A 27,634-nucleotide genomic window follows, 5' to 3' on the forward strand; every position below is an offset into this window, starting at 1 on the left:
TCAGTATTCATTTGGTATGCAACAATTTTAGGTAAAAAAAACTCTTTCTGATATCCCCAATTACCTTAATTTGCAGTTCAGAGGAAAATTAAGGGATCCATATTTGATAATTATGACTAAATCTTTACATAACAGTCAATCCTTTAAGTTCAAAAATTTTGAAAGTTGATTTCCTCAAGAGTCTCTTCTTTTATTCACCCTATTCTGGTTTGCACTAATGCAGATTTACTGGGTGTTACCACATTGGACAATTTGAAATGGAACTACCATATTAATGTCAATGTATGGAGTGTGGATGCAATATTCTCACTTCTAAATTCTGTGTAAATTTCAATGTTTCAAATTCCACTGTTAGATAATGTCTCTTGCATTTGTATACTAAATCATTGTGTATGCCTCTCTTGTTTGTCATCCTGGTATCTCCCAAGAAACTGCTAGAAAAGGTAAATACAGTCTAAAAGATTTTCCATTGGATTTTTTCAGTGAGGATAACATCCCTTATAGCCTCCCTCTTTGGATAGCCAATTTGGTCACCTTTTGGGAAATGAGAGCCAAATTTCCTTTACGTTTTTGTAATGCTGTCCCCTATTTCTACAGAAAGATATAGCATAACTTTCCTCCAGTATCATTCATAATTGTTTGATAGAAGTGAATTTCCTCCCATTTAGGCCTTGTGCCACACCTCTATGTACCAATTTGCTTAAGTTTATTTTACTATTCTTGTAAATAAATTTTTTTTCAACCATCTGAAAAACTTCCCTTTTTTAATTGGCTTTATTTCTTTTCTAAATTCAACTAGTTTTAATTGATTTTAGCTTTTAGTGATTTTGACTTGAGCTTTTAGTGATTGATTTTAGACTTGTGCATTTATCAGTTTTTAAAATCAATCTTATCATTTGTTTTTTTGCTGTGCTTGCTTTTTTAAAGTGAGAGCTAAGTTCATTTGTGTTTGTGGTAGCCATTTTTTTCAAAAATAAATCGTGTCTCATCTTAAATGCCCAATCACTCCAATCTTTTTGTTTCCTATTTATTTATTACTCCATTATGAATAACTGAATAACTGAATAATAACCGAATAACTGAATAACTGAAACTAACACAGTTGTTCAGCATCTTTTAAGGGCAAAAAATATTAAAAAGAACATGCCATTTTAACCCTATTATAATAGAAAATATCCTATTTAACCCTCATTCCATTTGCTCAGGTACTCTTAAACGTTGGTATAACAAAAAATAGCCAACGGTTTTGTGTACCTGTATGAAAGGCTGACAGGGTAGTCACAAAAATCCCTCCAGTATTTTCACATTATCGGGTCTTGTCCTTTCAGGTACTTTAGAGGAATGATTTTTTTTTATATCTCTATTCTATTGTATCTGTCAGGAAAGGACTATGTTGCAATTATTGATAGTTTTTTTAAGTGTGGAAGCTGGTTGAGTCAGACTGAGTTTTGCTATTTTTTCCCAAGTCTCTTGTATTCTCTGTTTGTTGGTTGATGGTGATGTAAGTTTTTTTTTTCAAAAAGGCACTCAAGAGAAAATATATCTATCTGGATGTCCTTTTTCAATTGTTTTTCTTAGTCCTGTCTAGGTAAGAATGCCATTTCAATCAATCAACTTATTAATACTAAAAGAATTAGTATGTAAAATATTTTTTTCGTGCTTCATATCTTATTTTTATTAAACATAATGGTGTAAAAGAGAAGACAAGCAGAAGTGAAGTCATCAAATACTTAACACAATACTTAATCAAAGTAGCAAATACTTAACAAAGTATTAAATACATAACACAAATAGAACTACTATTAATGAAGAAACAGAACCCACAATAAACCAGAATAGGATTAAACAATCCCATCAAACATGAGTCCTCTGGTGGTAGCTTCAATCCCCTAGCCAATACTCCCTTTAGGCATACCCAATCATGGATATGATATTTAAAGTTTTTCTTCAAATGAAAGTAAAGAAGAAATATAAATTTTAAAACAAAATCAAGTTATTTTGTATATTGGGGCCTTCCTCTGCTGAAGTTCAACATTTATTTATAAGTAAAATTTATATCCTAAAGCTTGAAAACTAATTTATAGATTATAAACTTTGTTTAAAAACAAAGTTTATACTTTAAAATTAAGTGCTCAAACCAATGCAATAATTTCTTCTCCACAATATGTCAATAATGGGAGGACTTGTTGATGCATACTTGCTTTAAAGAATAAGATTTTAAATTCAGATGTTTTTAAAAGGCAGTCAGTAATGAAGACACCACTGATTACCAGCTGCAATATTTGCTGTACTAAAATTTTCTTTCCGTAAAGTGTGGGATGTAAAAAAAAAAAAAAAAAAAAAAAAAAAAAAAAAATCAGAAGCTGCTGATCACCTGTTTCTTTAGCAGAGTTTTTATTATTTTAGCAATAATTGAGTAACTTAATCCTTACTTTTCCAAGTCAGATGACATTTACGTTTGCGTTTTAGATTTATGTTTCAGATATATTAATTTTATTTTTATCTTAAGGAAACAATAACTAAGAATTTATCTTGTTACCATAATTTAGTTGGTTGAAACATATTTTAAGTGAATGTCATTATCCTAATTACAGATTGGGAAAGAACAGTAAATGCCATTTTTCTAGTTACAGATTGGGAAGGAACAGATGGGTCATTTGTGAGTAATGCACATATGACTGTGTGTGCATAAACTGTATTGATTTAGTTCACCACTCTACTCAAGGTTCTCTAAAAGAGTCAACTGAATGCCTTCGTCTTTTTGGAAAGTAAAGGTCAAACATGCTAACCTTTCTCAATAATGTATACTATATGTTAATGATGGACAAATTGCCTAACTTTTATCTCTTGCCCTGATGACTGTAGGGTGATTGACATCCCCAAAGACATAATTACAGGACCTTTCAACAGTACTGAACAAAATAGCTCTCTTAGAATTTCGACTGGATGTGTTTGGGAAATGATGGACGTGGAAGAGGGACTGGTTGCCCTCAAGCCACTTTTGACTCTTAAAAAGGGTACTAGAACTTCCTATTTCCAATCAAGTGAGCCTCATGACTACCCATTCCATAAAAATCTTATATGCTTTGGAAACACCTTGTATGTCCCTGGGGTATTACTTACAATCCTTGCCCAGGGGAGTGGATTGTCAACTCAAAAGATGTAATCACTGGACCTTTCAACTATGCTGAACAAAATGACTATCTCAAAATTTTGATTGGCTGTGTTTGGGGAAATGATGGGGTGGGGCGGACTGGTTGCCCTTCAATCACTTTTGACTTAAAAAGAGCACTATAACTTCAAAATTTCAATCAATTGAGCCCCTTTTAAAGTTCCTATGGCAGATCCTTCTGTACAAGGTGCACTGCCTATGATAACAAAATAAATGTATGGGAATTACAAAAAAAGACAGAATTGACCTTAAAAGTGCCTATGGGTACCATTTTGAAGCTTTTGTGAAATGTTTATAGTAAAGATTGAACTTCAGCCCATAGTAACTGCAATATTAAAATAAGATGCAAATTCTGACAAAAACTGAATCATTGTTAATATGATTATGCAACATGTATCTTTTGATACGTGTGTTGTGACATAACACAAGTTTCTTTTGAAAAGTTGCTTCTCTTGGGTATGATCATATGTGATATTATATACTAAAATTGGGAAGGGCCTGAGTCATCGCTGTTTGGTCCTCAGTTGTATAGATTTGCAGTATCGATCTAGAAACTTCCTGCTTCTTGTATAGATGTTTCAAGTTCAAGCTGGGAATATGTACTGTCAAAAGGAAATACTTTTCATGGCACGGGAAAAAGGTGTTGGCAAAAGGAACTGGTATTAGTAACTTAGGAAATTGTATGATTCCAGCTGCTGTTTGTTGCATTGATGTTGAATTTATTAGAATGTAGAATATTATTAGAAGTATCATATATTATATTATATAATACTTCTTATTATATAATAATTATATATAATAATATTCTTATTATAATATTCTTATAATATTATATATAATTATATATATATATATATATATATATATATATATATATATATATATATATATATATATATATATATATATCTTATTATATAATAATTATATAATATATTAATAGTATTAGAATAATTAGAATGTAGATTAGGAGTATGCTTTTAATACTTGCAAAAAGCACTAGATATAGCATTTTCCTTTCAAAAGAGACCTAAAAAATGAGTACTACCCAAGTGAGTGCTACCCAAGCAAAAAAAGAATTTATTTTTTTTATTAAGGGGGAGTTATTTTCCTCCTTTTTGGGATTAATGACAATAGTGTAGTTTTCGTCTTGATCTGACACCATTTTTATGGGTTTTCAGGCTATCTTTTGAAATTCCTCCAACCATTCATCTTTACCATTCAGACTGATCAAAATCGTAGTTAGCTTTCCTTAATCAGCTATAAATGGCAGTTTTTTCTCGCTTGACAGTTTTTTTTTTAAGTATTTTAATATTTTTGGTTGGGATTTTTCTGATTAAAAATTTTAAATTGAATTATTAACTAGTGTCCAAATGTTTATTGGATTAGGTTTCTAGATTCATGGCTTCTAGTTGAAGTTTTTGAATTTCTAGTAAACAATTGTTATCTACTCAGCTGGCTCATATTAACTGATTGAGTTGAGGTTGGCTAGGCTCACTCGGTCGGTTTTAAAGTAAAGCCAATCGCTAGGTCAATTGTCAAACAACCTTTCTCTGTGTTGATTCAAGATAAAGTTGAAAAGGAATAGTCCAGTAGTTTCCAGGGGCAATATACCGGGCTGGTAACCGTATTTGGTAGATGTAATTTAAAACAAATCTTTAAAATGTGCATAATTTGATTTGGAATATCAAAATTGTACTGAAAACAAATGAATAGAAAGAATCCAAAATATTGGCAGTATTCTTAGGATGTGATATTACCAGAGGTATGGTTATTAAGAAATATCAAGGATAATTAAAGACCAATGGGGATAATTACCAACATCTATCGTTTTTAAAAGAACGGTTGTACAGTAGCAGGGAGATTATCTTTTAAGTAATTTATTTAAAACAAAAGGTTGTGGTCTGTAAGTAAGGTTATCCTAGGAGCAATGTGGCCACAATATAATATTTATTTATTTTTCAGTCCAGGGCACTTCGAATAGAGGGGGCTGTTGTAGAAACTTCGAAAGGGGTTCATTTGATTAGAAAATGAAAGTTCTAGAGGCCTTTTTAAGAGTCAAAAGTGGTTGGAGGATAATCAGCCCCCATCCCCATCATGTCCCCAAACACTCAATCAAAATGTTGAGATGGTCATTTTGTTCAGCGTATTTGAAGGGTTCAGTAATTATGTCTTTTGGGATGATACCCACCCCCATAACACTCAGGACAAGGGTTATAAGTTATGTCCCTGTGGCGTATAAGGTTTTTGTAGAAAGGGTGGTCGTATAAATTTTGGAGAGGGATCATTTGATAAGGAAATCAGAAGTTCCAGTGCCGTTTTTAAGAGTCAAAGTGATTGGAAGGCCACTAGCCCTCCCTCCATGCTCTTTTTTCCCCAAATGCATCCAACAGAAATTTAGGGATAGCTATTTTATTCCAAAAAAGTCCAAAGATCACATAACAAGGCCTTTGGGGTTGACCCAACCCGAAAGAAGCTGGGGGCAAGGCTCGTAAGTTCTGCCCAGGAGGCGTATGAGGTTTTTGTGAAAGGAGGGAAGGGGGGTCGTACAAACTTTAGAGGGGGCTCATTTGGTTGGAAATTGAAAGTTCTTGGTCTCTTTTAAGAATATAAAAGTGATAGAAGGGTAACTAGCCCCCTCCCCCCGACACCACCCTTTTCCCTAACTCATCTGATCAAAATTGTGAAATAGCCATTTTGTCCAAAACAGATCAAGAACATATACCAATGCCTTTGGGGTGGACAAACCCCCCCCCCCCCAGAGCCCAGGGACAAGTGTAGTTAGTTATACCCCAGGGCATATATGATTTAATGGAACGATTAGTCGTTTAAACTTTGGAGGGGGCTCATTTGATTGGAAATCTGAAGTTCTAGTGTCCTTTTTAAGAGTCAAAAGTGATTTGAGCCCCCCCCCCCAAGTCCATCATTCCCGAATAGACACCCAATTAATTTTCTAGGAAAGCTATTTTGTTCAGTATTGTTGAAAATCCAGTGATTATGTCTTTGGGGATGTCAACCTCCCCATCATTTACATATAGTATATGCTGTTGGCATGTTTGACCTTTACTTTCCAAAGTGACAGAGCACTCAGGTGAGCCTTTTCAGAGAACGTTGAGGGTAGTGTTGAACTAAATCGATACATTTGATGTGCATATAGGTTATCAAGTGCGTGTAACTCACGAATCACTGAATATATTAATTTGCAACTTTCGGGAAATGGTAAGGGCAAATTGTGGTGGATTCTGAACTAGCCAGAAGACGCTATATGTATAGTTTTAATACTACTTCTACGGTTACTGTAACTTATGACACTAAGGATATTAAGGTGAAACTACTAGGGAACATTTAGAGGGAGTTTCAATTAAACGAAAAGTCTTAATGCGTGCAGGTTTTCAAAAGGGCCTACAAGGAGTGTCATAGGTAACGCTGTTGTTTCATAGCTAGTAATGTCATTGACTCTTTTAAAGGAGCTAATTCTATTGGAAATTAAAAGTTCTATATTCTTTTTTACAAGACATAAATGATTGGTGAGAAAGCAGCCCTCCTGCTGAGTCGATAATTTTCTAAAGACTTGCAATAAAAATTTTGAGACGGGCATTCTGTTCAGCATAGTTGAACGATTTAGTAACTATGTCTTTAGGTAAATTGGGTGTGTTAACTCCACACAGTTATGCGATTTGCCCCTTATGCTATAAAACTAAATGTTGCTTTAAGAGGATTTTAAAACGCATTGTGTGTATGTTGGTTGCTGATAAGACATCTCCGCAATATCACTGAATTTAGCTCTATGCTACGATAGTTTTTAAATATACCGATCTCTCTCTCTCTCTCTCTCTCTCTCTCTCTCTCTCTCTCTCTCTCTCTCTCTCTCTCTCTCTCTCTCTCTCTCTCTCTCTCTCTCTCTCATTCCAACAACGACTGAGGATATTAAGTTGAAACTTTCAGGGTTACTACTTATACGATTTCTGCTTTTACACTTTGACTAAATCAAAAGAGTATTGTTTCCCCAAACACATCCTATCAAAAATTTGAAATAGCCATTTTGTTCAGCATAATTGAATGGTTTAGTGATTATGTTTTCAGGGCAATTGCTATAAGTTATACTACTTGCCTATTATTAACATATAAAGTTTGTGTGGAGGTGCTGGTCGTATAAACATCGGTGGGGCTCATTCGATTAGAAATCAGAGGTTCTAGTGCCCTTTTTAAGAGTCAATAGGGATCAGAGGGGAACTAGCCCCGCCCCACATCCCCCTTTCTCCAAGTGCATCCGAAAGAAATTTTGAGATAGCAATTTTGTTCAAAATAGTCCAAAGATCATACAACAAGTTCTTCGGGGTTGAAGCAAAACCCCCAGATCCTGCAAATTTTTCTCACTTGACAGTTTTTTCAAAAAGTACACTAAGATTTTTGGTTCAGGTTTGTTTTTATTTAAAATTTTAAACTGAATTGCTAACTAATATCCAATTGTTTCATTTGATTAGGTTTCTAGATTCATAGCATATAGTTGAAGTTTTTGCATTTCCAGTAAATAATTGTGGTCTACTCAGTTGGCTCATATTAACTAAGTGAGGTGAGGTCGGCTAAACTCACTCGGTTGGTTTTAAAGTAAAGCTAATATCATCTCGATATGGCTTAACTGTCAAACAATCCTTCTCCATGTTAATTCAGGATAAAGTTGAAAGGGAATAATTCAGTAGTTTCCAGGTGCAATTAATTGATCTACCGGGATGGTAACCATATTTGGTGGATGTAACTAAAACAAATCTGTATAATTTGCATAACTTGCTTCTGAATATCAAAATTGTAGTGAAAGCGAATGACTAGAAAGAGTCCAAAATATTGATAGTATTCTGAGGATGTGACATTACCAGATGTACAGCTATTAGGAAATATCAAGGATAATTAAAGACCAGTGGGGATGATCACCAGTTCTCAAATAACAAAAACTAAACAGGAAGGAAGTATATTTTCAACATAGAAAATGCCTTCCTTTGCTGTTTTTATGGTCTTCAAGGGACCCTTGTATCTATTGTAGAACGTTGACACTGGGAAGAATTTTATTGAGAAAGCTGGGAGGATTTTGATTTCTCTGATAGTGTTATTTGGGCTGTACAGTATTATAATGTTTTTCGTGAGGATAGTTCAGACCAGCAGTAATTTTAAGACAGAGTAGTGTTCATTAACTTAGAAATTAATTATAAATTTAAAATTTGAAAATGCTACCAAAGCAGTTCTCGAACTGGCCATTCCACCCTTCCAAGTCCCGACCAAGGCCTTTTTCTAGTTTCTGAAAAAAATCCCTATGCAAAAAGAACCAAAATTGACCTCCAAAAGGTAGAGGATCTTTTGTTTTTAACAGAACGGTTGTAAAGTAGCAGGGATATTATCTTTTAAGTAGTTTATTTTAAACAAAAGGTTGTGCTCTGTAAGTAATGTTATCCTAGGAGCGATATGGGCACAATATTTTTTTCAGACCAAGGCACTTTGTACAAAAGGAGTTGTCATAGAAAATTCGAAAGGGCCTCATTCGATTAGAAATCAAAAGTTCTATTGCCCTTTTAAGAGTCAAAAGTGATTGGAGGGTAACCAGCCCCCCCCCCCCACCATGTCCCCAAACACACCCCGTCAAAATTTTGAACAATGTGGTTTCAGGAAAGGGAAAAGACACGTAGATCAAGTCATCACTTGTAGATTAATAATTAAGAAGCGCCTAATTAAGAGTCATTAGACCAGTTATATATATATATATATATATATATATATATATATATATATATATATATATATATATATATATATATATATATATATATATATATTACGAGCAAGCATCTGATTCAGCCAATAGAAGAGGTTTAGTGAAGGTATACCAAAGAAATACATTGAAGTAATAAAGTGTAGTACTAGCTTATGCCCGCCGCTTAAAGTATGGATATATTGACAATATCTGCCTATATATAGGCAAATTTGGCTATATATAGGCAAATTGGACTGTACATAAACAATTTGCCTTCGTCAGTTATAATCGACAATTGTCAATTTGGCAATTATAATTGCGAAAAGGCAAAGTAGAACCTCAACAGGTTGATTCTAGTTCGGCATTGTGGAATGACGTGCATGAGAGGTGTAGCATAAGTGGGAGACAGTAACAACGGCAATCAAAGGGGTAAAACTAAACCTTGCACTTAATGCCCATTTAATTGGACAATCTGTCTTGGCTTTTTCTACAATTGGCCATGACTTGACTTTTCCCACAACTATTCCCTTTTCAATTCAAAAACCAACAGAAAAAGAAAACACTGCTATACTAAGATTTTGATGTTGATTTTATTGTCATAAATAAAAATGCTATCAAAATGGTTTTAAGGTTTTTTAGAGTTTTGGGTTCAAGAACAGATTAAGATACGAGTGTTAAGAAGACTAAGTCAGTTAGACTGTTTGTGAATAGAATAGAATAGAATATATTTATTCACTACAATAGCCGAAGCTAGTCTTAGCATGTCATGACGAAAATAATTTATACCTCCAAAAACACTCACAGGAAAATTTAAACAAACATTATAATAATCGAACACATATTAATCAAACATTAAATATTAGTTGTGTCAATATTATTAAAATGACGGGTAAAATATGGGACAAATGATTTGCGATATCTCTCAGTACTATAGGCTGAGCAAGTCAGTAACCGTGGACAATTCTTTTTTATTATTTCGGAGTCTAGTAACTGGTCCTTCAGTTGGGGGGCTCTCAAGGTTGGGTAGTAGACGACAATGAGTTGGGGAATTCAAACAATTTAGTCCAAATCTATATGCTAAGCCATGTCTACGGCTATCAAGTGAGTCCAAATTGAGTTGTTTCTGTGCATCCTCGTATGTTGAGTAGTTTTGTCCAAGTATAATTTTTACGGCTCTTTTTTGTATCGTCTCAAGTCTATCTGTTTGATCTTTTGTCAATCACGGATGAACGATTTTGTCAACCAAGCAGGACATGCATACTCAAGAGAAGGTCTAACATAGCTGCTCCAATTACCTTGCGAGTATTTTTATTAGTGAAGATGATGGATGAAGTGAATACATTAAAAGTAGAATAGCTGAAGCCCGGAGTGTTTTCTAACATTTCAAGAAAGTTCAGAAAAAAAGGAAGATATGTCTATGATTCAAGAATAGAATAATGGAAGCTACAGTGATTACAACAGTGGTCGGGTATGTTTTTGAAACGAAAGTGCTCCGAAAGACAGAGGAGGAGCTGTGAGATGTTTTTCAGAGGATTGTCTACGGCTGCATTTAGATCACCAGCTAACTGACTATTTCAAATAGTGAGCATACGAAAAATATGATCCTATCCCACTTTCTAGAGCTATAATGAGAAAATGATTGAAATGGCTAGGACAAGTTCTACAGATCAAGGAAGACAGATTGCCAAAGATCGTTCTTTTCGGCCAACCATATAGGGCCAAACGAGAAGCAGGCCTCTTCCAAATGGAATGGGAGGAGGTTGTAAGGAAATTTAGGAGAAATGGAAGTTCTTGAGATGGTGCTCAAACAGAGGCTTTGAATAGGTTGGCACAAAAAACTAGCGTGTGTTGCTGTGTTGACGTCAGGCAGCTTGGTGCTCCAGTGAGCTGTTAGTAGTAGTAGTAGCGGTTTGTAGTAAAACTACATTTTATATCTTTTTCACTCCCTGCCCATTTTGTAGGTTCTGCAACTTTATACCAGAACCTTTAAGTCATCTAATCTTTGAATGCTCATCCAACTAGAAAGAAGTAGCACCAATTAAAAGATCTTCAATAATACGAATCTCAAGCCTAAAGTCAATGAGTTACTGCTCTTCAGCCTCTCAATTTATTTTGTAATTAAATAAAAAAAAACAAGTTTTTCAATGGAAAGTAAGGAGCGATATTAAAACTTAAAACGAACAGAAATTACTTCGTATATGAAAGGAGATGCTTCCTCATCAACGCCCCGCTCTTCACGCTAAAGTTTGCCTCTTTCTCTTAACTCTACTTTCTAAAACAGTAAAAAACTTTAGCGTAAAGAGCGGGGTGTTGATGAGGAAGCATCTCCTTTCATATACGAATTAATTTCTGTTCGTTTTAAGTTTTAATGTCGCTCCTTACTTTCTGTTAAAAAAAACTTGTTTTTTTTTTATTTAATTTCTTAACGTTTTTGAATCAATGCATGTTTTGATTTTGGCTCTCCGCAGATGAATAATTAAAACGAAATTTGCATTTTTTTTTTTTGCTAAATGACTTACTCATAGTTTTGATCGAATGATTTTGAGAAAAAAGGAGCGGGGAGGAGGCCTAGTTGCCCTCCGATTTTTGGTTACTTAAAAAGGCAACAGGAACTTTTAATTTTTTTTACGAATATTTTTATTAGTAAAAGATATACATAACTTAAAAATTAGCTTACGTAGTGAACTTCTGTATTCTCATGTTTTTTTTTACGTTTACAAAGGGATTCACCCCCTCATCAGAACCTCGCTCTTTACACTAAAGCTTAAATTTTGTTCCCATTTCTTAAGAATGACCCCTGAATCACAAAAGTCATAGAATAAATAGTTGAAATGACTAAAAATACTTTAGCTTTAAAAAGAGCGAGTATTAGGAGGAGTTGAGCCCACCATGTGCGTAATAATTTTGTGTTCGTTTTAAATTTTAATGCTTCTCCTTACTTTCAGTTGAAAAAACTTATTTTTTCATTGTTTTTTTTTAAATAATGCTAGATAATCCTGCGCTCCCTTTATGAAAATTTTCTTCCCCCATGACAAATTCCTCCAAGGAAAGTTCCCCCAACATATCCCCCTCTTCTCAACTCCTCCCCCAACCTAAAACCCCCCTTAAAGCGTCTGTACACTTCCAAATAACCATTACTATATGTTAGCACTGGTCAAAGTTTATAACTTGTCGCCCCTCCCACAGGGACTGTGGGGGAGTAAGTCGTCCCCAAAGACATAGCTATAAGTTTTTTTGACTACGTTGAATAAAATGGCTATCTCTGATCTGGTGACTTTGGGAAAATAATTAGCGTGGGAGGGGGCCTGAGTGCCCTCCAATTTTTTGGTCACTTAAAAGGGCACTAGAACTTTTCATTTCAGTTAGAATGAGTCCTATCGCAAGATTCTAGGACCACTGGGTCGATACGATCACCCTGGGAAAAAAAAACAAATAAATAAACACGCACCCGTGATCTGCCTTCTGGCAAAAAATACAAAACTCCACATTTTGTAGATAGAAGCTTGAAACTTCTACACTAGGGTTTTCTGATACGCTGAATCTGATGGTGCGATTTTCGTTAAGATTCTATGACTATTAGGGGTTGTTTTCCCCTATTTTCTAAAATAAGGCAAATCTTCTCAGGCTCATAACTTTTGATGGGTAAGACTAAACTTGATTAAAATTATATATTTTAAATCAGCATTAAAATGCGATTCTTTTGATGTAGCTGTTAAATTAAAAATCCATTTTTTAGAGTGTTGCTTAATATTGAGCCGGGTCGCTCCTTATTACAGTTCGTTACCACCAACTGTTTGATATTGCCGTATAAAAGTATCATTAATTTTTTGAGGTACTAGAACATTGCAAAGAAGAGGGCATCGATATTAGTGCTATCAGTTGAACCACACATACAGTAACTGAACCAGCATTATGAAGCCAACACAAGATGAAGCCACTTGTTCGGAACGACAGCCGAAAACACGAGGAAAACCTTTGCGCATATTTTTAAGCGGAATATTTAAGAATTGAAAGCATGGTTTCAACTCTTTTAGAATACCAAAAAAATAGCTATAGAAAAATAGTTAGTATAACAATAGCAGAGCACCTCTTATATACTCAATTTTATTTTGTAGTTCATATTATAAAGACTAGGTTTTCTATTTTTACATAAATTTTGCCTCTTACATGTGTAACAAAGAATTTTCTATTAGCCTATATAAATTACGTTTTACATGCTTGAAGCAATTTCAAATCCTTGATTGGCCTCTTGGTTTTTCTTAAGTAAGACATGTTTTCAAAATTTCTAGGCTTGAAAGAAATTGCTAATTGCTTGTTTTGTAAGCTAGTTTCATGTGAGTTTAAATTACAGGCTTAGGTCTACATTAATTTTAATTAGGCTAGAATAGGTGTTCAGAATGGGTGGCTGGTTTGTCAAGCTGATTTTAAAATTGAAAGCTCAAATCAAGGATTGGTTTGCTATTGTATTATAATGCAAGTTTGTTTTTTTTTTAGCTAGAGCTAAACAAGTTTTTTTTAGCAAACAAGGCACAAATTGGGCAACTAGCTGGCTTGACACAAACTTGGGTAAATGTTTAGTTTCATCACAAGCCATCTATAGTGTCTATTACTGCATATAGCAAGATTCTGATGATTACATATTATTTCTTTGGTCAATGTTCCTATTACCTGAACAATTGTTTAGGGTCATGAAATTATTGTTAATAGATGCATTTTGACTTTTGGAACATCTTTTCTCTCTTGCAAAACTACCACAAACTCACTGTTATGGAGTATTTGGGCCCAAATATTCTGTATTTGCACATATAGAATTGCAGTCATTTCTGTTTTTTTTTGATTGGATATTTGAAGTTGCAAATCTGTAATAGTATAGAAACAAATTTGGGCTATATATTTGCACATCAGGAGGGTGGGGGTAAAGCATAGCATATATTAAATATGTAAATGCTTTACCCCCTCCCCCCCTAATGTGCAAATATATAATAACTCTATAAGAGTGAGTTTGCAATAATTTTGCAAGAGAGAAAAAATGTTCCATAAGTCAAAATGCATCTATTTACAATAGTTTCATGACCCTAAACAATTATTCAGGTAATAGGAACATTGACTGTTTCTTTGTCATTATTAGATAAGTGCATCCATTTGCTTGCTTACTGGTAACATTACCTATAGAGTGAAGTGTATTATGCTAGTCCATGAGCCCTGTGGGCAGTTGGGCAAAGTCTGTATTCTATTTTTATTCAACAAAGAGTGATAAAACTAAAAAAACCTCAAACAGGGCTTATAAAATAAATATAGAATACAGACCTTGCCCCAACACTCAACCCTCTTTTCAAAGATACTAGGCTAATTGGTAGGCTACCATTGCAAGTTTTATTTTGAGCTTTTAAAGAGACTGTGGATGTGAGATCTGGTTACATATTCATTGATTTGTTTTGCTAGTTCAACTAAGAAAAAAAACTTATTGTATAACAAAATCCAATGCTGCCAGTAATTCCCAGATAGCCTATATATTCAAATGAGTCCTTTTTTAATAACCAAATGGAATAAAGTTGGCAATATATAAATTTTTTCATCTTGCTATTTTTTGTGTAGATGCTTTAAGATACTTGTTATTTTTAGGGCAAATAAAATAATTTACAAATGGTATTCATTCCAGATTTTTCTGAAAATTAGACCATTCCAGTGCTCTTTCCAGAGACAAGTTTGCTGCTCTTATTGTTTAATTCTTTGAATCTGCTTTGTTTGGTACAATGAACCAACTTGTTATAAACAAGCACAAAACTTGCTGCAAACCCACAAAATCAGTAAACTTTTTATATAGACTGGGCCTATATTTTGCCACATCAAATGGGGTATTACAACACCAGTGATTTAAAAATCACTGCCCCTCAAAAGAGGATTCAAATTTTTTTTTGATTTGCTTAAAACTTGTGTCCTTAAGCCCTAAAGCAAAAGCAACCCAAATACAAAATTAAACATAGAAAAGGGCATTGGTTCCCTCAAAATGATGCCCAACAAAAGGCTAGAGAAGGGCAATAAACTCTTCTTCCTATGTTACTTAAGTTTCACACAAATTCTCAAATCATATTCAACATCTTGGCAATTGTCTAGACAATTGAGCTGAAACTTTCAGGTAAGGTGAGGGTGGGGTCAACTACTTATAACATTTTGACTTCAGAAGATCATTAGTACATCTAGGTCATCATAATAGTATACCTGTATATCTTAGGGATGCCTTGGAGATAAGGCTGAAACTTCTGGGCATAGTTGAGGAAAAGGTGTGAAGGCAAAGCAATTTTGGATTTGGGAAGCAAACAGGGCAAGTAGTTTTTATGCACATGCACATTTTTATTCCTATGCACATCCAGGTTGTCAAAATATTGTAACTGTAAAATCTTGGTGAGGGTTTGTAAGATCAAGTTGAAACTTTCTGGGAGTTTTTCTTTAGTAGAGGGATAATGTACCCCTTGAATTTTTATCAGAAGGGGTCCAAATAGTATATCTTTATTATCTCTGGAATAGCTAGGGTATCAATTTGAAGCTTTCTGGGTGTGTTTGGAGGGCTAATTAAAGCTCAAGCTTTGATCTAGGGGATTTTGTCCAATGCATTTCAACATTTTTCACCATCAAACCCTATGGGACCTACAATCTATATATGGTTAAGTAGCAAAATAAACCAAAAGAATCTATGTTCTTCTAGATTTCAAATGCAAGTGCAAATATAACATCCTGGGAATGGTTTTTGGGATCAAGTTGAAATTTCCTGAGATTGTTATTGATTGGGGCAAGTGGATTTTGATTTTTCTTTTTTTTTATATTTTATTTGCTGTTCCTTATGGTTCATTTTCTTAATTTTTTGTATTAATGGAGGCTCCCTTAATCCTGTCTAGATGATGTGAAACTTTCAAGTGAATTGGGGGGGGGGTAAATGGATTGAATCTTTAGAACAGTTTTTGGTAACAAACTAAATAAGATGCCAATAGTAGCAAAACTTTTTAAAGGGGAGTTCTGATGAGTAATCACACATAAAAAGCTTCAGTTTTAATGCCAGTTACCCATTCAAGAGCAGTTGATCTCTCTGGAAATTATATAATCAAATTGAGCATATCAGAGAACCTCTTCCTGAGTTTGAAGTCCATATCTAGAAAACTACATGACTTCCTTTTTTTACTGAGAAGAATAAACACAGAACCATGTTTATTTGTTTGTATATTTTTGTTTTTTCCCAGGGGTGACTGTATTGAACCCAATGGTCCTAGGAAATCCAGAATAGCTTATTTTAATGAAAATTCAAAAGTTCTGGTGTTCTTTTTTAGTAACAAAAACTTCTGCTGTTGTAGTAAAGTGGTGTTTTGTGCTATTTTGTTGGAGAAAACTACAGTTTTCCGTTTTGTATTTTTATCTTTTTGAATTCCCAGAATTGGCTAATTTCTGAAATAGCTAATCGCTAATAAAAAAAACTGTTAATTTAATTTCTCAGTTTTAGAGACAGTTTTGTGCCATTGTGTACAATTGTATATAGATTACTATGTATAATGTATGCACAACTATATGACGCAATGGTCTTTAAATGTGAATCAGGTTTGGCAGAGAAGGACTAGTGGATTTTTGCAGGAAGGGGGGATGTATGCCTGAAGCATCAAAAGTGTATTTTCATGTCCAGATTTCGTAAATCTCCTGTGAGTCTTCTGATAAATATAGAAGATATTTTCCTTGGAGGGAGGGTGGAGCGGGCTCAAAATTAATCTCTAATCTCCCTTCATTCTTGACTTGGGAGATGCTTTTTTTTGTTGACTTCCTGATACTGCTAAGGAAGGCTCTTCTACAAAGAGAAAAAAGTGCTAAGCAAGTATTATTTCAAAACAACACACCCAGAAAAGGGCAAAAGAAATGGTGGTGGGAGAAAGCTTGAGATCAAAACCCTTCAGGGTACATCACCAAAGTTAGGGAAATAATTCAAGACAAGCTATAACTTTCAGTGCCTACAATTGTGAAGGCCATATGACTTGGAGAAAAAAGAAGAAATTTTATAAACATCAATACAAAAAATTTTTCACTTCTCATCCAGCTCCCTGGATCAGAGTTTGACCTGAAAAGGCAAATTGTTCAGGTCTCATACAAAAGAGAGAAAGTCTCCAAATATTCATTCATAATCACATCCGAAGATTACAAAGACCTGCTGCAGGACTTCAGACCAACTGCAGGACTTCAGACCAACTCTACCAGCACAGAAGATGGTACCACCTAAACAACTCAAACAGGGACTACAACCCAGGCCAGTGGTTCACAAAACTAAGAAATGAACAACTGACAAAACAAAAGACCATGAGCAGTAGCTCTGAGTATGACAATTGACTTAAAAGCCCAGCTGACAAATTTGACTTTTGAAATAGGTCTACTGACAATATCAGGAAGCATGCCTGGAAAAATGACAGTATTACGCAAAATTAACACTTATGTACACTAATGCTGGCCAGCTTCTAAACAAACTCAGTGAACTACATGCATTTTCACTACAGAGCAATCCTTCAGTTATATGTATTGTAGAAGTCAAACCAAAAAGAAACATCGCAATCCAGGATAGTGAGATCTTCATTAATGGGTACTAGCTTGCAACAAAAAACATGAAAAAATCTGGTTGGGGGTGTGCTATTTATGTGAAAGATAGTCTTTAATACCAGCAGATCCACATTAGACTGTAATACTAAAGGACTTCAGAAAATCTCAAGCATAGTCATTGGATGCACATATAGATCACCCTCTTAATCAGCAGAAGATAAGCATAAGTCATTCCAACACCTGAACAAGGTACTGAGTGCTTTGGTACTTACTAGAAAACCATTATACCTTGCTGGCGATTTTAACTTCCTTAAAATCAATTGACAGCTAAAAGGCTCAATAACAAACCCATTTATCTTACTCGTTGAAGAAAACTTTCTCTCGCAATTCATCACAGAACCCACTAGATGCACAGCAAATGAAAAAGAAAATATCGTGGACCTCATTGTCACTTGTAGCCCATAAACTGTAGATAGAATCACCATACTTCCTTCACTAGGTAAAAGTGACCATGTAAAACTTCTGTTCAATTTGACCCTCAGCAAAATCCCTACTGTCATCAAAGGAAAGAACAGAAAAAACATACTAATTCTAAGTTAAAAAAAAAATGGCCTGAAAAATGGATTGGACTATCCTGCAAATGGGATAAACTTGCAAGAAAAAAAAATAAAGCTCTTTTGTGATGTAACCCACTGTATAGAAGCTTGTATAGAAAAGACAAGACTTTCACACACAAAGACACTGCCTCACATGTACTCAAAGCTCAAAAGACTGATTAATATCAAGAAAAGGAAATTTAACAAACTAAAGGAACTCCTAAAACATAATATGGAAATAGAATCAACTAGAAAAGAATACAACCGAGCAAGAAACAAGGTGAGAGAAGAAACTAGACAAGTCAAAAAAGAACAAGAGAGGAAAATTGCTGGTAATGCAAAATCGGCCTCTAAAAAATTCAGGAAACATAAAAAATGCTAAACTGGCTACAAGAAGAGAAATCCCTACACTCTTTAACAAAGATGGCTCATCTGCAAGTTCTCAATCTGAAAGGGCCAATAATTTCAATTATTTTTTTTAGGTCAGTTTTTAAACCAAAGCAAACAGACCCTGAACCATCCCATAAAACATATGATTAGAAAGTCCTTATCATAAAGCAAGAAATCAAAACTACAACTACAGAAAGTTCTATCGGACAAATCCAAAGGCCGAGGATTTACCCCAGATATCAGATGGGGGATTTGTCCAAATCCATAATTTCACAGGATTTTCTAGCATTATATTAAAAAAAAACAATGAGAAAATAAATAAAAAAAGTTTTTTCAACTGGAAGTAAGGAACAGCATTAAAACTTAAAACGAACAGAAATTATTACGTTTATAAGGGGATTCCTCTCCTCCTCAATACCTCGCTCTTTACGCTAAAGTATGTTTAGTAATTTCAACTATTTATTCTAAGGCCTTTGCGATTCAGGGGTCATTCTTAAAGAATTGGGACAAAATTCAAGCTTCAGTGTAAAGAGCGAGGAATTGATGAGGGGGTGGACCCCCTCATATACGTAATAAAAATATACAAATGTAGAAGTTTGTTATGTAACTTAATTTGTAAGTTACTTGTATTTATTACTAATGAAAATGTTTGTAAAAAAATTTAAAGTTCTAGTTGCCTTTTTAAGTAATCGAAAATTGGAGGGCAACTAGGTCCCTTCCCCAATCCCTTTTTTTATCAAAATCGTCCAAGGAAAACTACGAGAAAGCCATTTAGCCAAAAACAAAATTATGCAAATTTGGCTTTAACTATTCATATGCGGTGAGCCAAAATCAAAACATGCATTAATTCAAAAATGTTCAGAAATTAAATTAAAAAAACAAGTTTTTTCAACTGAAAGTAAGGAGCAACGTTAAAACTTAAAACGAACAGAAATTATTCTGTATATGAAAGGGGTTGTCCCCTCCTCAACGCTTCTCTCTTTGCGATAAAGTTTGCCTTTTTCTCACAATTCTACTTTTAAAAAAAATAATAAAAAACTTCAGCGTAAAGAGCGGGGCGTTTATGACCCCTTTCATATACGAAATAATTTCTGTTTGTTTTAATTTTTAATTTCGCTCCTTACTTTCAGTTGAAAAAACCTGTTTTTTATTTAATATTTAAAAAGGCCATGGAAGGGTGGCTGGTTATCCTACACTAATTTTGACTTCAAAAGTGGCACAATAAATTTCAATTTTCAATCAAAATATCTCCCTCCCAAAATTTTGCAACTACATCTTCCATTTGGAATGGCTAGCTGGAAGAAATGATGTTAGCCTACATTGTAGGCACATTTCCTTTTGCCATAGGAAAACTGAAGTGTTTTCTCTGGTTTTGTTGTAAGTTCAGTTTCTTTTTTAACTTCTTTTTTTTATGGCACTTGCTATTAACCAAGCGACATATAGCAATCGCAAGTTCTGTTGGTCTGTCTGTCTGTCTGTCCTGGTTTTGCTAGTTTAGGCACTTCCAGATAATCTAGGACGATGCAATTTGGCAGGCGCATCAGGGACTAGACCAGATTAAATTATAAATAGTTTTTATCCCGATTTGACTATCTGGGGGGAGTGGTGGGGGGGACGGTTAATTCGAAAAATTAGAAAAAATGAGGTATTTTTAACTTACGAATGGATGATCGGATCTTAATAAAATTTTATATTTGGAGAAATATTCTGTCCCAGAGCTTTTATTTTAAATCCTGACCGGATCTGGTGACATTTGGGGGGGGGTAGTTGGAGGGGGAAACCTAAAATTCTGGATAACGCTTAGAGTGGATAGATTGGGATGAAACTTGGTGGCAAAAATAAGCAGAAGTCCCAGATAGGTGATTGACATAACTGGAACGGATTTGCTCTATTTGGGGGAGTCGGGGGAGGGTTGATTCTGAAAATTAGAAAAAATGAGGAATTTTTAACTTAAGAAGGAATGATCGGATCTTAATGAAATTTCATATTTAGAAGGACTTCGTAACTCAGGTCTCTTATTTTAAATCCCGACCGGACCCAGTGTCATTTGGGGGAGTTGGGGTGGGGGGAACCGGAAATCTTGGAAAAGGCTTAGAGTGGAGAGATCAGGATGAAACTTGGTGGGAAGAATAAGCAAAAGTCCAAGATACGTGGCTGACATAACCGAACCGGATCCTCTCACGTTGGGGGAGCTGGGGGGGGGGGGGTAATTTGGAAAAATTAGAAAAAAATAGGTACTTGTAACTTATGAACAGGTGGTCAGATCTTAATGAAATCTGATATTTAGAAGGATCTTGTACTTCAGAGCTCTTATTCTAAATCCCGACCAGATGTGGTGACATTGTGGGGAGTTGGAGGGGAAAACCGGAAATCTTGGAAAACGTGAAAATTGAGGTATCTTTATCTTACCAATGGTTGATCGGATCTTTGTGAAACTTGATATATAGAAATATTTTATGTCTCAGATGCTCTATTTCCAATTTGAATCGGATCCGGGGACATGGGGGCTGGAGGGGGAAAACAAATCTTGGAAACCGGAAATCATGGAAAACGCTTAGTGGAGAGATCGTGATGAAACTTGATGGGAAGAATAAGCACAAGTTCTAGATACGTGATTGGTACGTCTAGATACGTCTCTTTGGGGGAATTGGGGGGTGTTAATTCGGAAAATTAGAAAAATTGAGGTATTTTTAACTCAAGAACGGGTGACCGGATTTTAATGAAACTTGATATTTACAAGGAACTCATGTCTCAGAGCTCTTATTTTAAATCTCGAGCAGATCTGGTGACATTGGGGGAAGTTGGGAAGGGAACCGGAAATCATGGGAAACGCCTAGAGTGGAGAGATCGGGATGAAACTCGGTGGGTAGAATAAGCAAATGTCGTAGATATGTGGTTGACATAACTGGACTGGATCCGCTCTCTTTGGGGGAGTTAGGGGGGGGGGTCCAGTGCTTTGGCAAGTTTGGTGCTTCTGGATGTGCTAGGACGATGAAAATTGGTAGGTGTGTCAGGGACCTGGACAAATTGACTTGACAACGTCGTTTTTCCCGATCTGATCATCTGAGGGGCTGAAGGGAGAGGAAAAATTGGAAAAAAGATGTATTATTAATTTACGAGTGGGTGACCGGATCTTGATGAATTTTAATATTTAGAAGGACCCCGTCTCATAGCTCTTATTTTAAATCCCGACGGGAATTAAGCTTTGATTTTCCTTTTAAATCAATGATTAGCTGTGACTAGAATACTTTTTGAATTACACTACAGTATGCAATGTTGGTTGAAGTAGACGACATTTCAAACTAATTGGCCAAATACCAGGAACTAAACCACAGCTTGATATATTATGGCCTACTGAAGCAGGGAGGTTAAGCGTATTGAATTTATTCCAAAAATAGCGTTATTTTGGATCAGGGTCTGGGGGAGAATAACCCTGCCCTCTTTCCGGGGGAACCCCCTCCCTGTTTTATTGAGCTGTCAAAAAAAAAATACTGTCTAAGTAATCTTGGCTCAGTAGCCCAATGATGTATTCTACGTTTCAAAAATAAATCTTCAGCTGATTTGTTTAGCTACCTGTTCTTTCCTTTAATCAAATATTACCCTTTTCTTAGAGGTTAAATTTGTACCTTTTTTAGCCTTCAGCAAGTAATATTTCTCTAAATTGTCTTTGTTCAAAGTAATATTTCTCTAAATTGTCTTTGTTCAATAGAAGTTTCAGAGAAATCATATTCCTTCAGTGTACCAATAGCTTTTCAGGTGTGAATCGTTGACATAGCATCCATATTGGAACAATTAATTAGGCTATTTTAATGCCATATATGTGTCCTCTGTGCTCCACCTAAATTTATTTGCCCTTTCCTTCCTAGAATTTGAAAACACATTTTTAGGGAGTATTTTCACTTAGAAATGCCTTTTTGGTATATTTATTGATAGATCGCACAAATGATGAATCCCCTCCTTTTTTTACATTTTTGTGGACTGACACCCCACTGTATTGCAGGGTTCTAGGGCTCTGGACAGTGAATACCAAAAAAAGGGCATGGTAGGGGGAGTGGTTGCCTTTCAGTCATTTTGACTTTAAAAGTGACTACTAGCATTTTCATTTTTCAATCAAATTATCCCCCTCCTAAGTTCCTGCAGCCACCTTTTCCATGTGAGGTGGCTAAGTGGAACATATGAAAATGCTAATATAACATGCTGAAATGCTGAAAATTACATAATAGAAACATATGTTTCTATTATGTTATTATTATGTTATTATATGCTATTATGTTATTATGTTTCTATTGTGTTATGCTGAAAATAACATAATTGAAACATATGTTTCTATAAACTTGGCAGCCATATCCAGTGGCAGAAAAAACAAAGGCATTCCTGGCATATGACAATTCAGTACAAATTCGGGAAAAGATTTACAGAAAACAAGAACGCAAAGTTTGAACCGAGTCTAGACCAAAGTAAAGGCTGTTTCAAAGGATTTCCTCTAGGAATATTTGAAAAAAAAAATTAAAGTAGGCCCATATGTACGTTTTTTCTTATTTATTTGTTATTTTGGTTCATGGTATCCTACTGTAAAAGAATCCAATGACAATCCTTCATTCAAGTCTTAGTCTGGTTGGCACATCTCTTAGTAAAAGTATATAATAGTAACATAATGTAATAATGGTAGTATAATATATAATAGAAATATAATACTATTACAGTAATAACAGTAATATTATAATATTATGTTTCTGTATTCGTTTTATCTTATTATCCATTCTATTAAGACGTTTTGCTTCATAAAACTTCCAAATATATATTTTTCTATGAGGTCATCCCATTCATTGTCCCAGAAGTGGTGATAATATTTATTGCTGTCAAATAAAATAGGCCTCTTATCAATGAATTTCATTACCCCCCTTTGAGGAAAAACAAGGAGTATATTACCCTATTCAGCCCAAAAACAAACTAGGGATGTCTATGAAAATAGGTATTTGGTGACAGTTTGGATGATTTAATTCCAAATATATGCTTGGCCACCATAGATTTTCTTAAATTGAACTAATGTTGAATTAAACTTTTTTTAGAAAACAATACACCATATAAGCATTTAACAAGTAGCCACCCAAGAAAAAAAATCTTGAAGACAGAGGCTACTCGCTACAATGATCATCATATATAAATGAAAGTGAAAAAGATAATAAAACGAAAATTACAGATAAAAACTAATTTTGTCAAAAGAAGCAACAACAACATACTATCATTGCCAATGAGGGTTTGACCCCCCCCCCTCGAAATGTTTTTCTGGCTCATAATAACATAACAAAAATTATAAACACATTTTTTGTCCCCCCCCCCCAAAAAAAAAAAAATCCTTGCGTAAAACACCTCCCAAGAAAAATCCTTGATACGGCCCTGGTGATAGCTATAGCATTAGCTGTAATCTTGTAAAAGAGCAAGCTACAGTTTATAGTAGTAACAAATTTAAAAACGGTTTTGAAAACGGGTACCCAGAACAATCCACAGGCAATTTCTCTGGAAAACATCTAGCAAATCTTCATCTGCTTTTGGAGCGCCCATGCTTCAGAGCCTTGTTTGACGACTGACATCACTGTACCTTCCAATACTCTAATCCATGCAGACTTTTCTTCCTATTTTTCCAAACTTTTTTAATTTTGAAAAAATACTCTGAACGTTGGCTGTTCTACTTTTAACATCTTCACTGCTTCCACCGTCTTTACTAATGATACTACCAAGGCAAGTGAAGCTACCCGTCTGATCAATCTTTTCGTTACCCAATATCACCTTTTCATCTTCACTTATTCCTATCCTTAGTGACTTAGTCCTCTTAACATTAACTTTCAAACCTATTCTAGCACCCTGAACTCGAAAAACCTCTAAAAGCTCATTCATTTTGCTCAACCTTTCACCTAGGATGCTTAAATCATCAGCATAATCTAAGTCAAGGAGAGTTTTTCCTCTCCATTTGATTCTGTGGTCTCCCATTGCCTTTCCCGTGCTCCTTCAGACAAAGTCCATCAAAATGGTCCATATAAACGGGGATAGATCACAACCGTGCTTAACTCCTGATTTAAAACAACACCAGCTACTAACCCCGTTTCCTACCTTAACCGCAGCAGTATTATTCTCATACATTGCACTAATCACTTTAATGTGTTTGTCTGGTATACCCTACAAGAATAAGACCTTTGCTAAAGCTCTTCTATCAACAGAATCAAACGTTTGTTCATAGGGAGATGAAAGATTACGTCCGAACCACCGCAGCAATGTCCATTCCCATACTTATCTGAAAGCTCATGGAGATGTAGACAATCCAAACATTGGAACGTGCTCTTCTAGGTATCTGGCAGCCACCTGCCCCTTCAGCCTACACAATGACACACCACCCCTCCTTGATAATAGTGGATGGTCAATCATAGAATTTTCATCGTTCTTTTTATTTCTTTTAATTTCCCTTGGCCTGTTCAATTTTACATTTGGAGAGAGTATTCAAGATTGGGGGGGTTTCTAGGGATGGTATCTACTGAGGGTAATTTTCTGAGAGTGTGTTTTTTGCGGAAGATTTGTCTGGGTGGGAATGAGCCAGACCCCTAAGGAACCCAGTAAAGGCTATGGGCTAGCATTGTATCTACTGAAAAGGTATCATGAGTTGAAGATGCTATGAAATACTATGAAATTTGAAAATTAATGTTAAAAAGACTGATTCGATTAAGTTAGGAACACAGGGTTATATGTTGGTTAGGCCACATTTTACGGATGAACGGTGATAGGTTTACAAAAAGCCTTTTTTTGGCAATTCAGCTTTGGCCAAGCAACAAATGCGATGTCCTTGAACGGGAATGGGTGAGTTAAGAATAAAAGCTTTAAAAGAGATATGACCATCGAAGGAGGGAGAAAAAAATGAAGCACAGAAAAGATATGGATGGAAAAGAAGCATGTATAGCTTTGTGGGCCTCGGGTGGTTAGGTACCATACAGATGAGCTGTACAGTGGTACCTTTGGTGCTGTCATTTGTAGGACCAGTTAATTCTCATTGAATCAATTTTATAACCTAGCATCTTTATAACATTTACCCTTTACTACATTATAATTTTTTACTTTATAACATTTCTTTCTTTATAACCTAGTATCCAAATTTAGCTAGACTTTCATCCCTTGACGTTGGATATCTGGCAAAACATAAAAAAAAAACATGAAAAAACCCCCTAACAAAATAAGGAGAGATAATTGCAGCCAAATCTTTTTATTTGACATGATTTTAATTCCTAAAAATGAGTTCTAGGCTGTAGAACTGTATATCCTTTCTGTAATTCTTTTAAGCCAAGCATCGAATTCTAAGTGTGTATAGCTCCTTAAATTTGGAAGTCTGGTTAGACATTATGCTTAGACAACTAGGACTAGATTGAACACCATTTGAACAGCGGTTAAGACCACAAAAACAATTGTGACCGATGCTGCCTTAACCCCCCCCCCCCAAAAAAAAACACAATAAACTTGACTAACTCGTTATGTTGAATTAAATGCCAGTTTGTGATAGTTTAATGACGTTTTAATTGATTCAAGTGCTTTTATTTGGGAAGTGCTTTTATTTTAGATTTTAACAGACAAGAGAAAAGAATTGCGACGGATGTATCCTTGTATTTTCTGGGAATAAACGCCGTGGGTGTCAAACCGAGTTTACAATTTTTCCTCCCTCACTTAGTAGCTAATTTCTTTCGGACGATTAATAAAATTCCAGGACATCTTATTGGACTGTCATAATCGGCTAACATAAGTTCCATTCTAGAAACGGAATTTTCGCTAATAACTATATCAATGTTATTTAGCCATTATAAAATAGCATGGGAAAGCTAATGCCTACATAAAGCCATTGTTCAAGAGTTCCGTAATTTTTTTTTCTTCTTGGAAACCTAGTATTAGGTCGCTCAATATTGAACAAGGGATTTTTAGATAGTAGAAATAATGGCTTCTAGAGAAGCTTCTAAATGTCGAGAATGTTTTTCTTCTAGAAATGCCACACTTGTGCTAATAATGAACATGTGTTTACCTGCTATCAAATGAAACAGAGTAAATTGACTGGCTTTATCTTAAGTAGTTTCAAGCAGAACGGAGAGAATCCGGCCACCTAAACTTTTTTACCCGCCAAAACAAAGGGACGGGGTTCTTTTGTGCGCTATCTCACGTATACCAAGTATACTTGCTTTCTCCACATTGATTTTTGCGTCTCCAACAAATCTATGCTGCTCATGTAAGGAGCATGACTTCTGGCACGTAGGCAGGGAAAGAGTAATCTTCAGACCTGCCCCTTCAAGAATCATACGAACTTTAACCTACCAGCAGTTTCCAGTATTTCTAATAAGACTGAATGTTTTTTAAATACTCATTCTACGCCAAAGGTACAAGAGCTGATTTAAAACTTAAATGGGCATAAATTTGTCTTTTATAGATAGGCTACAGTTTGTGTTGACCAGTTTTAAGGAAATTGCGACATGTGTCTATAGCAACCGAAACTCAAAAAACAAACTTTTATTAAAAAACAGTGTAACAGAAAAATCTTCTTCTTGCGATGATTCCAACCAATATGAAATTCGTTAAATCTAAAATTGCCGGTACTTTTGTCTTATGACCACCACACTCAAGATCTTGCATCATGAAAATGAGACAATAACGGGTTTTCATGGTCTTTATACCTGGCAGTATTAGCTTTGGCTCGGTGGGAAACTACATTGTGGCTATATTTTTATTCTATATTTAGTTGGTATTTTAGTTAGGTTATGTTACGTATTTAATGTAATGCGGTCTGGGCGGCCCCCTTCCATAATTCTTTGTTATAGTTTTCATAATGTTGTTGATAAAGTGTTATATTTTCATCGTATTTTGTTTTATTTCATTTGTATTAACCAAACTTCTCGACAAAACTTGAGTGTGGTGGCTGTAAGACACAAGTACCAAATTGGCTATAGATAGCTACGAGACTGAAAAATATTCCACATTTTAAGAAAAAGGGAAGAAAAACCCCTTAGTTTTAAAATTGCCTATAGAAAGCTACGAAACTGAAAATTATTCCACATTTTAAGAAAAAAGGAAGAAACACCCCTTAAGGGACGTGCTAACGTGGTGAGGATTACAGCATCGTTGTCAGAACCTATTGCGGACGTTTCAAAATCCCCT

General features: G+C 35.0%; 2 protein-coding genes across 9 annotated transcripts in view; one reads left to right on the top strand and one right to left on the bottom strand.

Annotated features, from left to right (window-relative positions):
- The window catches only part of LOC136025399 (uncharacterized), a 597,112-nt gene that overhangs the window by 447,403 nt on the left and 122,075 nt on the right, over positions 1-27,634 (bottom strand). The window lies entirely within an intron of this gene.
- LOC136025384 (alanyl-tRNA editing protein Aarsd1-B-like) overlaps positions 1-27,634 on the top strand; it is an 81,402-nt gene that overhangs the window by 4,778 nt on the left and 48,990 nt on the right. Inside the window, exon 1 of one of the 3 annotated variants that reach the window (XM_065701373.1) lies at positions 12,817-12,975. The exons of the other annotated variants lie outside the window; for them this stretch is intronic. Within the exon in view, the coding sequence (XP_065557445.1) occupies positions 12,928-12,975 (48 nt within the window). The 5' untranslated portion in view covers positions 12,817-12,927. Of the gene's footprint in view, positions 1-12,816; positions 12,976-27,634 lie in introns of those variants that run through there. 3 annotated transcript variants of the gene reach the window in all.

This window comes from Artemia franciscana, chromosome 1 (genome assembly GCF_032884065.1).
Source record: "Artemia franciscana chromosome 1, ASM3288406v1, whole genome shotgun sequence".
In the NCBI taxonomy this organism is placed as follows: Eukaryota; Metazoa; Arthropoda; class Branchiopoda; order Anostraca; family Artemiidae; genus Artemia; species Artemia franciscana.